At 60.2% G+C, this 12,722-nt stretch overlaps 1 protein-coding gene across 1 annotated transcript in view; it reads right to left on the bottom strand.

Moving 5' to 3' along the window:
• Nucleotides 1-12,722, bottom strand: part of MYO15A (myosin XVA) — a 57,073-nt gene that overhangs the window by 6,678 nt on the left and 37,673 nt on the right. Inside the window, exons 46-61 of the mRNA XM_089900227.1 lie at nt 12,516-12,634; nt 11,272-11,413; nt 10,700-10,811; nt 10,533-10,607; nt 9,967-10,145; nt 9,349-9,464; nt 9,021-9,093; nt 8,493-8,565; nt 8,187-8,260; nt 7,875-7,957; nt 6,511-6,641; nt 5,334-5,428; nt 5,090-5,167; nt 4,655-4,751; nt 2,785-2,945; nt 1,927-2,060 (exon numbers count right to left, since the gene is read on the bottom strand). Of these exons, the coding sequence (XP_089756353.1) occupies nt 1,927-2,060; nt 2,785-2,945; nt 4,655-4,751; nt 5,090-5,167; nt 5,334-5,428; nt 6,511-6,641; nt 7,875-7,957; nt 8,187-8,260; nt 8,493-8,565; nt 9,021-9,093; nt 9,349-9,464; nt 9,967-10,145; nt 10,533-10,607; nt 10,700-10,811; nt 11,272-11,413; nt 12,516-12,634 (1,742 nt within the window). The remainder of the gene's footprint in view (nt 1-1,926; nt 2,061-2,784; nt 2,946-4,654; nt 4,752-5,089; nt 5,168-5,333; nt 5,429-6,510; nt 6,642-7,874; nt 7,958-8,186; nt 8,261-8,492; nt 8,566-9,020; nt 9,094-9,348; nt 9,465-9,966; nt 10,146-10,532; nt 10,608-10,699; nt 10,812-11,271; nt 11,414-12,515; nt 12,635-12,722) is intronic.

Here is a 12,722-nt window from a genome sequence, read left to right as displayed (position 1 = left end):
CTGTCCACACTCCACTGCCTTCCCTACGCTGGTTCACACCAGAGGCTCTCATAGTGTGGCCGAGGGTCTGGGAGGGCAACGCCACTTCCTTAAGAACCTAAGCGGTCATCTGCTCTCCCCTCTCGTTCCCTCACAAGTGCATGGTGGAGTCCGCCAGAGGCTACGTGACACGTGAGATCACAACAGACTGACAGAGAGGCAGAGACAGGCACCAGCTGCCGTCTGTCACGCCAAATGGTACAGAGATTTGCAGAATGTCAAATAGTGCCGCTCTTCTCACTGGAGTTTTTGGGAAAATACACTTGTGTTTTCATAACTTATTTATATTAATGTGTAATGTTACCTTCCACTATTTGTATTATAATTATCCCATATACGCCTTTATATTAACACGGGGTGTCCTATTTTTAATTACTTACTAAGTCAATATTTTAAATCGTTTCTCAGTTTTAATTTTGAATAGTGTAAATATATGAATAGATACAACACACAGAAACAAAAGCCCTTTGGGGTCTTATTTTTAAGAGAGTAGGGGACTTCCCTGGTGGTGCAGTGGTTAAGAATCCACCTGCCAATGCAGGGGACACGGGTTCAAGCCCTGGTCCAGGAAGATCCCACATGCCGCGGAGCAACTAAGCCCGTGCACCACAACTACTGAGCCTGCGTGCTACAACTACTGAAGCCCGTGCGCCTAGAGCCCGTGCTCCGCAACAAGAGAAGCCACCGCAATGAGAAGCCCAGGCACCGCAACGAAGAGTAGCCCCTGCTCGCCGCAACTAGAGAAAGCCCGTGCGCAGCAACAAAAGACCCAATAGGGCTTCCCTGGTGGCGCAGTGGTTGAGAATCTGCCTGCTAATGCAAGGGACACGGGTTCGAGCCCTGGTCTGGGAAGATCCCACATGCCGCAGAGCAACTAGGCCCATGAGCCACAACTACTGAGCCTGCGTGTCTGGAGCCTGTGCTCCGCAACAAGAGAGGCCGCGATAGTGAGAGGCCCACGCATTGCGATGAAGAGTGGCCCCCGCTTCCCACAACTAGAGAAAGCTCTCACACAGAAACTAAGACCCAACACAGACAAAAATAAATAAATTAATTAATTAAGGAGCCAGATTTAAAAAAAAAACCCAATGCAGCCATAAATTAATTAATTACTTTGTTAAAAAAAAAAAAAAAAAGAGTAAAAAGGCCCGAAGATGGAGAACCTGGGATGACTGATGTCTTGCCTCTTCGAAAACATCAGTTTAAAGGCTGCCTGACGCCCACAATTTGTTTTTTAATATTTATTTATTATTTAGGCTGCAGTGGGACTTAGTTGTGCCACACAGGATCTTTTAATTTTTTTAATTTTATTTTTTTAATTAATTAATTTATTTTTGGCCGTGTTGGGTCTTCGTTGCTGTGCACGGGCTTTCTCTAGTTGCAGCGAGCGGAGGCTACTCTTGGTTGCGGTGCGTGGGCTTCTCATTGCGGTGGCTTCTCTTGTTGTGGAGCAGGGCCTCTAGGCGCGTGGGCTTCAGTAGTTGTGGCACACGGGCTCAGTAGTTGTGGCTTGCGGGCTCTGGAGTGCAGGCTCAGCAGTTGTGGCGCACGGGCTTAGTTGCTCCACGGCACGTGGGATCTTCCCGGACCAGGGCTTGAACCCGTGACCCCTGCATTGGCAGGCGGATTCTTAACCACTGCACCACCAGGGAAGTCCCTCCACAATTTTTTTAAGGAATTCCCTGTCGTCGGAGAACGTTGAACGGTGAACGTTTCCATGGCCAAATCTTTCTGCGGGGCCATGTGTATTTCCTGGACCACAGGGTGTGTGTCCTGAAAGCTTTTTATCACTCAGTTTGCTCTGAGCTATTACTACTAGCTGCAAGCGACCTGTCGTGCCCGGAGGTGGGGTCCCAGCTGGACAGGCTGGGCTGGGTGGGTGCTCACGTGCTGGGCAGGTAGAAGTGGTCCTTGGCTCGGTGCTGCAGCGCGGCCAGCTTGGACACCTGCTGCAGCTGCTGCTCGCCGGGCTGGCCGACCGGCATGCTGCTGAACAGGCCCTTCAGGTAGTCGGGCAGCACCTGCGGGGGACGGGGTGATGCAGGTGAGGGTCCGCGGGCGGCCAGGCACTGGGCAGGCAACTGGGGAGGCACAGACACAGACGCTGAGTGGTTCCAGCCCCACTCGCTTCCGGGGGAGGGTGGCCTGTCACTTCCCTGGGCTTCTGGGAGGAGTGACACATGATGGTGAGCTGGGAGGGCGTGGCCGGGAAGCCACAGGACCCCGGGAAGCATTGGCACCCGGCTGCAGCATGCAGGACCTGGGGTCCCATTTCCACAAGTCCTCAGGCTGCCGCTGGCTGACCCGCAGGCACAAGAGCCCAGTGGCCGGATTTGGACTCGGAACGGCCGCAGCTTCAGCACCAGCTCCAGAGAACCACGCGCTCTCTGTCCAAGCACATCCGCAAGTGTCGGCACAAGAGGAAGAACCAGGCTTTGTTAACCCCACGACCCTGACTTAGACGACCAAGTCTCAAAGGGGAGGGGCAGCACCACGAAAATGACAAGGCCAGGCAAAGCCTTTCAGCGAGGGACAGGCCAAGTGCTCAGCGCGGGAGGAGAGCCAGAGGAAGGAGGACGGAGTGGCCTCCTGCGGCGGTGCCATCTGGGCAGCCTCGCCGGAAGACTCAGAAAGCAGAGCCCGCAGGGAGCAGACGCCTCGGGGCCCGAATCATGAAGGCCTCAAACGCCAAGGCCCGGGGGAGCCCGGAAAGTTCCAGAGCCTCAGAGCGGCCCGTGCGCTGACCTGGTTGTAGTGCATGGTCACATAAAGCTCATTCTCGAACTTCAGCGGCTGATCCCAGAGCACGCGCCGGAACCACAGCGTGTAGCCACCATCCACCTGCTCCATCTCCGAGGCCACGTCCAGGATGTAGGCGCGGCGGCTGAGCGGGCACACATGCTGGCCTGTGGGGAGCCGGGGGGCAGCTGGCTGGGGTACGAGTGGCAAGCCCCCTCCCCGCTCTGGGACACTGCATCCTCAGTAGAGAAGAGCACGTTTATGGGACAGGGTGCCTGTGTCTGTGCAGGTTGTAACCGCAAACTACAGCCTGCCTAGTTCTAGGGAAGTGCCCTGCGTGGTGCTCAGAGAAAGCCTAGCCCCTTTCCAGAGGAGGGCTGGGGACAAGGAGGGGCACACGAGGCCTCAGGTCAGGAGGGCCAGTGGATGCCTTTCTGCAGAGCTCCTTCAGGGGAGAACCCCCTGCCGGTCTCCTGGGGCGGGTGGGGAGGACGGTGGGGTCTGGCACTGAGCGGGTCTCAGCCTGTACGAGAGGCTTAAGTTTTCATTTCCTGAACTGACATTTCTGCTTCCATCCCACACCTTCGGTAAAATTTTACCAAAGGGGGGGGCGGGGTGGCACGATGATAAAGTCCAGACTCTCGAGGCCAGACAGTCTGGGTTCAAATCCCAACTGTGTGACCTTGGATAAGTCCTTTAATCTCTTCGGCAGGCTGAATAACAGCCTGACCCCAAAGATGTCCCCGTTCTATTCCCCGCCACCTGTGCATATGTACCTTCATGGCAAAGGGCACTTTGAAATGTGATTAAGGATCTTGAGATGGGGAGATTATCGTGGGTACCCAAGTGGACCCAGTGTAGTCTCAAGGGTCCTTAAAGAAGGAGAGACTGGAAGATGCTACGCTGCTGGCTTTGAAGATGAGGGAAGGGGCCGTGAGGCAAGGAATGTGGGCGCCTCTAGAAGCAGAAAAGGCTGGGAAAGAGACTCTTTCCCAGAGTCTCCAGAAGGAGTTAGCCCTAAGGACACTCTGGTTTCAGGACTTCTGACCTTCAAACCATATGATAATAAACCTGTGTTGTTTTAACCCAATGAGTATGTGCTGATTTGTTATGGCGGCAACAGGAGACTAATACAGTCTCCCTGGGCCTCAGTTTTCCCATCTGTAAATGGGAACAATAACCGTCTCATTTCATATGGTTGTGGTGGGGATTAAAGCAGTTTATAGGATGACATGCTCTCAGCAGTGCCTGCGACATAGCCTCTGCTCCATAAATTCAGTTTTGGGGATCATTTTGTTACTGCCTTCCCCTCCCCGTGTCTTGGCTGGACTCCGGGCAAGCAGGGCTGAGGATACATGGTTCGGAGCCGAGGCAGCAGCGGGAGAGCTGGTTGGAGGTGGATGGAACTGACAGGCTGGTGGCAGGAAGCAAGGCCACAGCCTACAGCAGGTGGGCTGCAGAGGGAAGGGGTTCGGCTGAACTGAGAAGGGCCAGGTGAGACCAAGGGTGGGGGCCCTTACGGCCACTATTAAGGCGTTAAGAGACAGGAAAAAGTACTTGCACTTGTGCGTCCAGGAGTCGCATCCTATCAAGTCTCATCCTCCTTGAGGGCAGGGCCCACTGAGTGGCCCGAGGGGCAGAGGGAGGCATCAGGGGAGCCCTGTCTTCCAGGAACTCGCGATCTGACGGGCCAGGCAAGCTCACACAGAACGAAGCAGAGAGGGGCAGACGTGGGGCTGCAGGGGCTCGGGGCAGAGAGGTCCCTCTACCTGGGCCTAGGGGCTTCCTGGAGGAAGTGGCATCTGACCTGGGCCTTACAGTGGGGGTGGTGGGCGTGGGCCCAGCATGCCGCACCCTCTGGCCTCTGGCCACTCACCTCGGTTGGTGACAACAAAGATGACGTACTCATCAAAGGCCTCGGGGCGGGTCAGAGCCATCTCAGCACAGATCTCCTCCACCACGTCCAGGGCCACCTGCGGCGAGGGAAGCGTGAGGCTGCACTGGCCTGGCGACCTCTGCCCCCGAGGCCACCCAGACCACCTGCGCAGAGGCGAGGATCCCCGAGGTCCCTGGGAGCCAGCCGCATGCAGGAAAGGGCACAGCTTTTGGAGTCTGAGAGACTCGGGTTCCGAGTTGGCCTGTCTCTTATTTGCAGTTTGATCCTGAGCTGGAGGTCCCACCTCCCCCAGGCTCAGGCTGCTCCTCTGAGAGATAAATCCTGCCTAGTGGGGGAGCCTGGGGGGCTCAGCACCCTTGGGGGCCCACCCGGGAGGCTGGGGTCCCTGCCCGACGGAGACATCCCGTCACTTACGGTGCACGTTTTGATCTTGAGATGGCGCTCAAGGCCTCCGGGGAGAAGAAAGAGCTGCCTCTTGGAACTGCGGCCGGCCTGGGGTGAGGAGACTGGGGAGGTGGGAAAGGCCGGGCCAGGGCTCTGGGCCAGCTGCTGTCCCCTCCGTGGGGGTCCCCGACAGGGACCGGGCAGGGCCGGCGAGTGCGCGTGACAGGGTCTCTGGGCCGGGCTGTCTCACTCACCCCAACGCCCCAATGCTCACCAACATAGCCCGAAGCTCCATGCTGCTGGGGAGCTCCAGACGGCCACCGAAGCGCAGCGTCCTCTGCAGGTTCTGCTCACAGGCCTTGGCGATCCCTGCAGAAACAGGAGTCAGGGCCCGGCCCAGGGTGGGCAGGGGAGAAAGGGGCTCCTCTGGCCCCAGCCCTGAGTCCAAGGGGGGGCGGGTAGAAGGGTGGGGCCGTGTGTCTGCTCTCCCTTCAGCGGCTGAGGAGACAGTTCAGAGGGCAGTGATTTACCCAAGGTCAAGAGCCAGAGTGTAAGAGCTGGACCTGAACCCCATCCCACGCAGTGGAGGCCCGCACGCCTTGCTTATCCATGAGCCCCGCAGGCAGCTGGTGACTCGGGGCTTGTCCCCCGCAGGCTGTGTGTGGCTAAGATGACGCAGCTGTGCGCAGCACCCCAGTGCAGAAGCCCCACCATCTGCTTCCCCATCTCTCTGGGCTAAGCAGTGCCCTCGCCCTGCTCTGGGGAGGGGTCAAGAGGGCTGGGCCCACTCTGCCACCTTCCCTGGAGCTGAGTCTCTTCACCTCTGAGTCCAGGGAAGTCTGCGGCCTGAGTCAAAGAGGAGTCTTCAGAAACAAAGAGAGTGAGGTCCCCGTCTCCTTCACGGCCGCCGTGGTAACCACAGGGGCCCCGGCCTCTCTCTTAGGGGGACCCAGGGGTTGCTCTGGAAGCTAGGCTGGGGCTGAGGCTGAGGAGTGGCCCCTTTCCTCCAAAATCCAAGGGGAAAAGGCCAAGACCCTGCCACCAGCCTTGGCGCCCCTGCCTGAACCCTCTCAAGACCCCTGTTGATTCCCAAAGACCAGAGAAACAGGGCCCTGCCGCCTCCTCCGCCTCCACTCCCACATGCCACACATCCTCCTCTCCGGGCCTTCACCCCTGCTGCTCAGCCTACCTAGAAATCCCTCCCATGTGCTCACGACCCAGAGCAACACTTCCTCTGGGAAGCCTTCCCTGATACGCCATCCTCCCCCCCATCAGATCAGACAACCCATCGCATCAGCCCCTGCGGGACCTCCACAAACGTTTGGGGATGGACTGATGTTAGTAAACATTGCCCGGGCACCTGTGAAGGGCCAGGCCCTTCGGCCAGCTGTCCGGCCGGTCCTCACGCAGACAAGCCCTTGGCCCTGACTCCCCGCCCGCTGGCCCCTCACCCTGGAAGGGCAGGCCTGGGGTCCGGCCCACGTCTTGGAGGAAGCGAACGAGGTGTGGCTGGAGGACTTCGGAGCAGCTGCGGTAGGCAGCCACGATGTACAGCAGCCTCCAGCCTCGCTGGCAGCTGTCCCTGCAAGGACACACATGGGGCTACGTTGCAGGCGGCCGCTGCACTACGGTGCCACGCCAGGAGTCTCTCCCACTCTCAGGCGGCTCATCTCTGAGGAGGCTCCTCCTCCCTGCCCAGTGAGAGCAGGGCCGGCGGGCCCAGAGCCGTGCAGAAGCTGTGTTCTATTGAGAATCCAGGTGGGAGGTAGGGAAGGCAGAGGACGAGCCCCCCACCCGCACCCCCGGCCAAAAGACAAGCCTTCCCCGGGGGCATCTCTCTGGGTGACGGGAGGGTCGGGGGACCCTGTGCAGAGCTGTTGGCAGGTAAGGCTGGGAGAGAGGGGTTAGGAGGACGTGCTGAGTGGCTCTGAAATTCCTGGGGGATGCGAGCAAGTGGACGGGAGGGTGGCACACGCTTTGGGTCCCCACTGTGTGCTGGTCGTGTGCGGGACACGGAAGCTCACCTTTGTGCTGCCCTGGTTGTGAGGGTTTCATTATGGGGACCTCCGGCGTCTAGGGACGGCACTTGGGCTTCCTTTGGGAAACCACCCACCCCTCCCCGGTCCCTGTGGTTTGGAGATGGGTATCAGAGCCAGGACCGGCCAACAAGAACACCGCAGCCCCCCGCCACGGCGACTGGTTTACGGATGGGTGTGGGAGCCAGGTCTGGCCAGTTAGAGTTCAGCCTCCCTCTGGCTATGGTGATTGGTTTGGGGACAGGCACATGACCCAGGTCTAGCCAATCAGAGCTCTGTATCGTCCAGCCGTTGTGGTTGGCTCAGGGATGGGCATGGGACTGGATTTGGGAATTTTTGCTGCAAATATTGGGTCAGTCTTGCTTTCCCTGGGATTGCTGAGCTGGGAAATGTTTCTCTCCAATCTATGGGATATGTTGCTTGGGAATGATATCAACACAGAAGAAAGCAGGGCCAAGATATAGAGAAGGACTGCTTCTTGATGACACTTGGATCCAGCTGTGCCTGAGGTCCTATGTTAGACTTTTCAGTTACCTGAACCCTCTTTTGCTTAAACTAGATTTAATTGGGTTTCTGTCACTTGCAACCAAAAACCTGGACTCACACATTATCACCACATTTTCCAGATAAGGAAACAGAAGCTCAGAGACAAGAAAGAGCTTGTCCCAGACCGAGCACGCTCTGTCTATGAAGTGAGGGAGAGACAGGGGGAGAGACTCCGGAGGCTGACCTGGCCCCTCCTGGAGCATGGATGCGCTGGGGGAGGGGAAGACACTCACTGCTTGGTGCTGGTGTTGTCTGTGATCTGCTTCACAACTTGGCAGTAACACTCGTCCCGCATGACCTCATGGTCCCTGCACAGCTGTAGGAGGGCGGGCCAGGTCACAGGTCGCACGCCCAGCACACAGGAACAGGGTGGCACTTGGAGATGGGCCTGGTGCCCCTTCCCCAGACCCCTCCCCACCAGTGGGATGCATTCCTCTTTGGGCCACATGAGAGCTTCCCTCCCCAAAGTCCTGCTACTCTGTTGATAAATGGGGAAACTGAGCCACGGGGCAGGCAAGGGAGCACCAGCAGTCAGCGGGACTGACCTTCAGGAGGGTGCAAAGCACGTCCAGTTCACTCTGACCCTTCAGCGAGGCGTCCCCCATGAACCGCATCACAGCTGGAGGAAACACCTGTCCCACTCGGGCCACCAGACCCCCAGCTGCCTGCCCCCCTTGGGGACCCTGGGGTTGGACGCCTCCCCGGGAGGCTGTGGCCAGAGGAGGAGGGGGAGGCTCCTCCTCTCTGCAGGGGCCCCACATCTGAGTTGAGGGAAGGGGTGGTGGTGAGCAGGGGTCACAGTGCGGGGTCCCACCTGGCCCAGAGCCCCGGCTGCAGTCCCACCCCCACACCTAGAAACATGTCTGTGGCCATCTTGTTGAGGCTGCTGTCGCTGAGCTCAATGAGGGAGTCCTGGAGCGGGGTCTGTGGGGAGAGGGGCTGGTAGGCAGGGTCTTGGTGGGAGGGGCTGAGTCATGGGGGCGGGGTCTGTGATGGGAGGGGCTGAGTCAGGAGGGGGCAGGGTCTGTGGGGAGAGGGGCTGGGTGACCAGGGGCCAGGGTCTTGATGGGAGGGGCTGGGTCGGGAGGGGGCGGGGTCTTGATGGGAAGGGCTGTCATGGGGGCGGGGTCTGTGATGGGAGGACTGGGTCAGGAGGGGGAGGAGGGGAGGGCCACTTGGTGCCTCCTCTTACAACAGGAGGGTCCACACCACCAAAAGGCAGCCGGGACGCCACTAGGGAAGACACTGCCCCCGGGAGGAACGCGGGCCCTCGGGGTGCTGAGTGCTTGGGTCCCACTGGGGACAAGGCTGTTTGGCCCACAGGCCTGGGAGGGGGCTCTTGTACCACCGTTTTACAGAGGGGGCCTGGGGCTAGACACCTTGGTGAAGCAAAGCATGTCCTCCAAGGTTCTGGACTCCCGACCCTCCTTGGATTTCGGCCTGAGGCCGTCCCTGCAACAGGAAGCGGACACTACTGACCAGTCTTGTTTCCAAGCTTTGGCTACACCCCCTTCCCACCTGGAGTGTGCTTGACTCAGTGTCAGCCCACCGGGCAGCAAGGCTCCCGAAGTGGAGGCTGCAGGCGGGCCTCACACCTCAGGGTTTCTCATCCCCCCCCCAGAACTGGGGCCTCCTGCTTGGGCGGCTGCAAGAAGCCCCAGAGAGACCCTCCCCAGGGTGGGGATGTGGCGTGGGGCCACCACTCACTGGGGTCTCCTCTGAGGGTCTCGGAAATACTTCTGGGCAAACTCGAGCATTGTGTACGGTGGGAGAGCCAGGCCGTCCTCCCTGCGGTCCGCGGAGCCAGCCCTGACTGGGGGACCCTGCAAGAGGGCCAGCCACCGCACCCTGCCCAGTCAGAGCGGGTCCAATGCCACCCCCGGCTGACTGTGCCCAGACCCTCTCATGTGGGCCCACTGCCTCCCCAGTGGCCTGGTCCGGCTGACCCTTACCCCTCACTGCTTCCTCTCTCTCCACCCTGGCGAGCTCTGTGCCACAGGACTGGACCTGCCCCCCTCACCTCGCCCCGCCCCGGCCCAGGTGGACTTCGCCTGCTGGCCGGCCCAGGCTGGTCCTGCCCCATTGGCCTGGTCACAACCCTTCCGCTGACCCCCACGCACCCGACCCCACTGGCCATGCCTCCAGCCATCTCTGGTCACATGGGGGGGCGGTCACATCCCAATAGGTCATACGTCTGGCTAGCTCAACCAGGCTGCCGGGCCCCAGGGTGGCCTGCTCTTGGCTGAGCCCCTCCCCTCCACCTCCACAGTCAGGCTGACCCCCTTGCTGTGTCCACCCTTCGGCCCAGCCCCGGGCAGCTCTCACCTCCCTCCTGCGGCCCACCTCCCGGGCCGCGGCAGTGGAGGCCACGGCAGCGGCCACGGCGGCAGCGCGGCCCCGGCCCGGCTCTGCAGGCAGCTGCAGAAAGTCGGGGGCAGCTGCAGGCTGCACCAGCTCGGAAGGGAAGCGGCCCACACGCCCATGGATGGTCCCAAATCGCCAACCTAGGGGGCGGGAAGGGCTCTGAGCAGCGGGAGGGTCTCATCTGGGGAGCAGGGGGCCCAGGGATACAGAGCTTGTGCGGGAGGTGTGTCACGGGGCCATTCACAGAGGAGGACACAGCTCTGGGAAGGGAAGGCACTCCCTCAGCGGGAGCTGCAGAGAGCACAGTGCAGCGCTTGTGGACCCTCGGCCACACACGTGGAAACGCTAATGTCCACGGAGACCCTTTAGCCAGATATGTGGGCAGAGGCCTGGGCTGCATGGCCGCCTTAGGAGCTGCAGCCAGGCCAGACCCTTTGGGACCCCGGAACCCAGAATCGGGCCCCCGCTGTTTGGGGTCTCTAGGTCTGGTAGCTGTGGCAGCTGAACGGGGGTCCCGGGGCACCTACCGAAGTCAGGACCTCGACGCCGCAGCTCCTCCAGGTACACGACCTTCTTGCCGACCACACAGCCAGCACTGTAGCCTGAGGGCCGGACCTATGTCAGCACCCGCTGGGAAGCGCCCTCCCCCGCCCCCGCCTCCCCCACCTTGCCCAGCCCTCCCCGTGGCACTGACCCATTCGAGGTGGCTCCAGGGGCTGCAGGTGGATGATGTCACCCTTGTGGAAGGCCAGCAGCGCTGGGTCCTCAGGCAGGAAGTTCCTCACAGCGACCACGTAGTCTGAGTCCTGGGTCAGCCAGGGGCTGGGTGAGGGCTGCAGTCCCATCCCCCTTCTCCCGGAGGTCAGGGGCCACTCCCCTGCCCCTCACACAGGACGTCAGAGCACTGGCCCAGGCCTCACCCCCTCCACCCCTCCCGAAGCCTCCCCACTGAGGCCAGGTGCCAGGCCTGGGGGCTGCCTGGTCTGGAGGGAGCATGGGGGCGGATGCTCCCACCGCAGTGGGCAGCGGCGAGCAATGCAGTCCTTGCAGGAGGATGAGCAATGCAGCTGCCATGGAGCCCAGAGGCATTAGTAGAGGACTTTGAAGGAGCGGGCAGAGGGGAACGGGCATCCCAGCTGGAAGGCACAGCTGGTGCAAGAGCCTATGGACACAGTTGCTGCCGCACACACGCATCCATGCTTCCCAGGCGTGAGCCCCGTTCTGGGCCCTCAGCCCTGCTGGGGGCATCTGTAGGAGGGCCCTGACCTTCTTCAGCTCCAGGATGAAGTCGTCCACCAGGGTCTTGACCTGGTGAGCTCGGGCTGAGAAGAGAATGACCTTCTCGCTGGCCAAGTTGAACTCCAGCATGTTCTGGGAGGGGATGGTCACAAACAGGATATCTGCAAAGCTGGAGGATGGGAAGGTGGCATGAGGGCAGGACCCCGCAGCTAGAGGGATGCCCTCCACCCACCGTCCTGCTCCTTCTGCGCCTGCCGCCTGCGCCTCCCCCCCCCCGCAGGGGGACAGCTGCCCCTCCTGTCCGCAGCTCTATTGTGTTGCCCACACCCTGTGAACCCACAACCTTCCAGCCCTCCCCAAGTTGTGCCTTTTATTTTTTTGCCTCATGATCCAACCTCCCAGATTTTGCCCACACAAATCTATCTCTTTCAGTCCTTGAGCAAACTCTCCAGCTCCTGAAGCAAGGAGCCTGCCCCTAACCGGTGAGTGAGGCTCCCCCCGTGCTCTGGTATAAAGGACAAGTGGGCTGCTAGGAGGGAGGAGTCCGAGGACTCAGGAAGGTCTCACGCCGCCGAAGCACCCTTTCCCTTCCGAGCTGCATCTGCATCTGGCTGTTCACACGGTCGCCCCCGCTGCACGGCGAGCTCTGTGAGGGCCAGGCTGCAGCGTGGCCGGAGATGGGGATGGGGTAGTGGCTCCCAGCTCCCCACTTCTTGGCTGTGGGACCCGAGACAAGCAACACCTCTCTATGAGCCTGTTTCCCTGATTGAAGGGCTTTGGCACAGAGCCGTGCATATCGTAGGTACAGTCGCCCCTTGGTATCCGAGGGGGACTGGGTCCAGGGCCCTTCGAGGGCACCAAAGCCCACGGATGCTCAAGTCCCTCCTATAAAATGGCCTGATATTTGCATACAACCTATGCACATCCCGTATACTTTAAACCACCTCCAGATCATTTTTTTTCTTTTCAGATTACTCCTAACGCCTAATTCAACGTAAATGCTGTGTAGATAGCCACAAAAGCAAAGTAGACGTTATGTGAATAGTTGCTGGTGAGTGGCAAATCCAAGCTTTGCTTTTTTGGAACTTTCTGAAATTTTTTTTCTGAGTATTTTCCATCCGCGGTTGGTCGAATCTGTGGATGTGGAGCCTGTGGATATGGAGGGCCGACTGTGCTCAGTCAACGGCCGTGAAGCCAGCCGGCGAGGAACCGCTGGTGCCGGCCCACGTCCAGCGTCCGGCCAGCCCCGTTCCCGCCCATCTGCCAGTCACCTGTATGTGCGCAGGACCCGAAGCGGCCCACCGGCCTCGTGGCTGCCCTTGACCATGTGCAGGAGTTTGATGCCCGTGTGGGACACAGCTAGGATCTGCACGCCGGTGCCCACGCTGCCCTGGGGTGGGGACGAGTGGCACGTGAGGCTCTTCCGGCCTCATCCCTGGAGCCTCTGGGCGGGCAGGGGGCAGGCAGGGGGCTCGCAC

Source organism: Delphinapterus leucas, chromosome 19, assembly GCF_059928025.1.
Source record: "Delphinapterus leucas isolate spDelLeu-1000000601 "Yukka" chromosome 19, BTC_Dleu_Yukka2, whole genome shotgun sequence".
NCBI classification, from domain to species: Eukaryota; Metazoa; Chordata; class Mammalia; order Artiodactyla; family Monodontidae; genus Delphinapterus; species Delphinapterus leucas.
Note: the sequence above shows the minus strand (reverse complement) of the source record. Positions and strands in the feature narration are given on the sequence as shown.